Source organism: Kryptolebias marmoratus, linkage group LG23 (assembly GCF_001649575.2).
Source record: "Kryptolebias marmoratus isolate JLee-2015 linkage group LG23, ASM164957v2, whole genome shotgun sequence".
NCBI classification, from domain to species: Eukaryota; Metazoa; Chordata; class Actinopteri; order Cyprinodontiformes; family Rivulidae; genus Kryptolebias; species Kryptolebias marmoratus.
The window spans coordinates 14,226,592-14,230,590 of record NC_051452.1 but is presented as its reverse complement, the minus strand read 5'-3'; the positions used below and the strand labels follow the sequence as shown (position 1 = coordinate 14,230,590).

At 40.8% G+C, this 3,999-nt stretch overlaps 3 protein-coding genes across 17 annotated transcripts in view; 1 reads left to right on the top strand and 2 right to left on the bottom strand.

Annotated features, from left to right (window-relative positions):
• LOC108242155 (NACHT, LRR and PYD domains-containing protein 12-like) overlaps positions 1 to 3,999 on the top strand; it is a 608,460-nt gene that overhangs the window by 237,368 nt on the left and 367,093 nt on the right. The window lies entirely within an intron of this gene.
• The window catches only part of LOC108249966 (NACHT, LRR and PYD domains-containing protein 12-like), a 417,931-nt gene that overhangs the window by 268,724 nt on the left and 145,208 nt on the right, over positions 1 to 3,999 (bottom strand). The gene's annotated exons all lie outside the window — the stretch shown is intronic.
• Positions 1 to 3,999, bottom strand: part of LOC108249965 (NACHT, LRR and PYD domains-containing protein 12-like) — a 179,642-nt gene that overhangs the window by 111,611 nt on the left and 64,032 nt on the right. The window contains exons 7-8 of the mRNA XM_037973810.1: positions 1,126 to 1,299; positions 614 to 670 (exon numbers count right to left, since the gene is read on the bottom strand). Coding sequence (XP_037829738.1) covers positions 614 to 670; positions 1,126 to 1,299 — 231 coding nt within the window. The remainder of the gene's footprint in view (positions 1 to 613; positions 671 to 1,125; positions 1,300 to 3,999) is intronic.

Below are 3,999 nucleotides of genomic sequence, written 5' to 3'. Positions count from 1 at the left end.
TCAGGTGTGAGCACTGAAACTCTCTTTTTAACTTTTACAAACATAGATTTCATAAATCACAAACTGTGTTTTCATGTTTTTTTCAGCGTAGAAAGATTCACTAATCACTGTGGTTCAGGAGATATTATACTAACAGATAAACAGGGTTAAATTTCACAGTTACTGTCAAAGTTTTAGGATGTTGCACAATGTGTAGTTCTCAGAGTATTTGTTAGTGAAGATACTCAGCTACTACTACACCAAAATTTAGCTCTGTATAGAAAAAATTTACTGAGTTATAGCTTTTTATGTTCAGGCAACTTTGATTAGTTGTGGCAGCCATCTTTAATCCGGTTGACCCCAAAACTTAATCTTTTATTGATGTCAAAAAACTGATTATTAGTTTTATTAAAATTTGTTTGGTGAGTCATGAGATATTTTACTAACACTACAAACCCCTTCTCTTCATACACACACACACACACACACACACTGGTGGGTGATAAACATGTCTGACCTCAGAGTCTCCAGTCGACATTGTGGACTCTCCAGAAAACCACACAGCTGCTTCACTCCTGAATCCTGCAGGTTGTTCTGATCCAGGTCAAGATGTCTCAGATGGGAGGGGTTGGATTTCAGAGCTGAGCCCAGAGAAGAACAGCTGATCTCTGACAAACTGCAGCTCCTCAAACTGAATAAAGAATAAAACGGTTAAATAAAATTATCTCTAATCCCTTCAGATGTGTTCTGGTTTCCATGTGCAGCTCAACATTAAAATGTATTCATCTCCATGACAACAGTCATGTATCATATAAAACCAGCTGTGAATCCAGCTGTTCACACTGAAAGTGAACACTCTGTTACAAATACACTCATGAGTTCAGCTGACACTAATATGAAGCTTCAGCAGTCTGACACCAATTCTGTCTGCTTCTCCAAAGTTACACAAACTGAGAACAACATCCCTCTGACATTTGGACTTCAGGTTGGAACTTTGGAGACAAATGATCAGATTTCTTCACAGACAGTTGGAAACATTGAAATATTTTTTGTTTTATGTTTAGATAAATCCCTAAAATCGCAAACTAAAAAGATGAAAGATATCTAAACAGAGTCTAGTGAAAAACAAATTGTAATTTAAATCACCTTAGCTTCTCCAGTCTACAGTTTGGATTCTCCAGTCCAGCAGACAGAATCTTCACTCCTGAATCCTGCAGGTTATTTCTGCTCAGGTTCAGTTCTATCAGATGGGAGGGGTTGGACTTCAGAGCTGAAGCCATGACTTCACAGTGAGTCTCTGACAGTCCACAGTCAGAGAGTCTGTCAAGACACAGAAAAAGAAAATGATTTCATCATGTTTGTTTATTCCCTTAAAAAGAGCTTTTTCCCTCCTGCACATCTTTTGGCTGCTACTGCTTCCAGCAGATAAACTGTTGGGAGATTTTGGCAGATTAAAATTAAACAAATTATTAAAGAAATTAAAATAATAAAACATGTTTGAAATGTAACTAATTTATTCAGGTGTGATTTGGTGTACAGTTCACTAATTTTATTTAAAACATATTGGCTAAAATCTATCCAGATGAAATGAGTGAAAAATGTTAAACTAATTTTAATGGTTTTTAATTTCAACACTTTGTTTCATTTGACAAACAAGAGATTTTTCCTCTTATGGTCCAAAATAATTTAGAAGAATTGTTTAATTTTTGTTTCATATTTTAAAAAAGCAGCTATTAAATTACTGACAAACAGAAACTAATTAATGATTCGTTTGACATGTTTTGACACCAAAAGTCGTCAGCAAGACAACAGCACAAAAATATCCATCAGCAAAAACAAGAAATATCATCAGTGTTGGAGAGAAGATCTTTCAGAGACATCCAGGGGCAGTGATTAACAAACATGGAACAGATCCATCATTTTCCTGAAACAATCAAAGAATCTGTCTCAGAGGAGACGACAGGACTGCAGAAAAAGTTATGCCCCTTTTCCACTGTCTCTTATGGTCCCAACTCTTCTCTACTCGGCATGCTTTGGGAGCATTTCCAAAGCATTTCGTTTTTTTCGAGGCCGGTCCCGGCTTTTTTAGTCCCTTTTTTGGAGTAGGGCCAGCGGGCCGGCCCTGCTTTCGTGGGTGGAGCAAGCTTAGCTTCTGTTCACTCGTTGGTCATGGGTGTGGTCAGATGTAAGCATAAAGAGCAAAGAAAACAACGATAGACCATTTTGGAACGGTAGTGAAGTAATAGGAATATAAACAACAGCGTTGGCTTACCCTGCAACGTTTAGACTGTCTGTCCCCCAGCTGAAGGCGCTGTAAAGCCTGAAATCTCTGGCGGATAACAGCTGTCCTACTCTGCGCAACAATCGCGGCATCCAGAGCATTTCTTCCACTGCGCCTCTCTACCTGAAGTCTCAGGAGAATCCCAATAAATTTAAAAAAAGCAACAACACAGGGCCAACTTTGTCCATAGCGCTTTTGTTGTCTTAACAAATGACGCCAAGTTTCGGTAGTGGCAGCTTTGCACATGAATGATTCATTTGAAATATGGACACAGAGTGGAGTGGGTCTCCTCTCAGCTGTGAGACTGACCTGCTGTCAGTGCTTGGGAAGTGGGAGGGGCTTACTGCTGAGGACAGGAACTGCAGAATGATTGGTGCTTTCACACGAATCGCCATAGTCTCCAATAACACAGAAAAAAACTCCCTAGATTTGTTGTTAGTCGCTTCTTTGAAAAAAGTCACCAGATGGGTCTGAAAACTCGTTAAATAAAGAGACAAAGTCTCTGCAGCTGTGCCCCCTATTGTGCTCCAGTCCGTGCAGGAAACATTGCACTGCACTCTTCTAAAAAGAGTGTATGTGTGTGTTTTAGTGTGGGAAATACAAAGTGTGGCGTGTGCACATCATGAGATTCATGCATCTCACAGTCAGTGCCTGAGACTTGAGAGCCCTGATCAGAACACTTTGACCAAAACAAACATGAGTTCATCCAATGATACCATACTGGATCGATCGAGGATGCTTAGCCATAATCTCCATCTGTGCTGTTGACAAATAGGGTGTCAGCAGAACTTGTGATACTGTTAGTCGAAGACCACGAGGAGGGAAACGTTCCAGGAGACAGAGAGAGAAGAGGAAAATCAAGGGTGTAGAACTGAGAGTAGCAACTCTAACATAGGGACAATGACAGGCAAAGGTAGAGAGTTGACTGATATGATGCAGAGGAGGATGTATTATGATGAATTATGTGTGCAAAACACCAAGTGGAAGGGCAGCAAGGCCTGCAGCATTGAAGCAGGGTTTAAGCTGTTTTACCATGGTGTGGATAGGAAGAGAAAAGGAGTAGTGATGGTTCTGAAGGAGGAGTTAGCAAGGAATGTAGTTGAGGTGGAAAGAGTATCAGACAGGGTGATGTGTCTGAAGGTAGAAGGAGAAAGTCTGATGTTGAATGTTGCCAGTAGTTCTACTCCACAGGTTGGATGTGAGATAGAGCAGAAAGAATAATTCTGGAAGGATCTAGATGAAGTGATAGAGAGTATTCCCAGGGAGGAGAGAGTGGTGATCGGAGCAGATCTGAATGGACATGTTGGTGAAGGAAACAGAGGAGGTGATGAGCAGGTTTGGTGTCAAGGAAAGGAACCAGGAAAAACAGATGGTTGTGGATTTTGCCAAGAGGATGAAAATGGCTGTAGTCAACACCTATTTCCAAAAGAGGGAGGAACACAGGGTGACCTATAAGAGTGGAGGCAGGAGTACCCAAGTAGACTATATTAACCCCTTACCACGCGGTGGCCCGTCCACGGGCCGTTTTACTGCGTTTTCTATTCAAATCTGTACAGTTTTTGCTACATTTATTGTTTTTATGAACTTAAATTTCAAAATAGCAGTGTTTTGGCGCCACTTTTGATTGACATTTCGTCTGACCAACTGGGTTTCTCTCTGCCCCCCCTAGAGCCCCTCTAATTTCCCATGCGTAAAGTCATGAAAGTCTCCTCCCCTCATTTGCAAGCCTATAGCTCCGG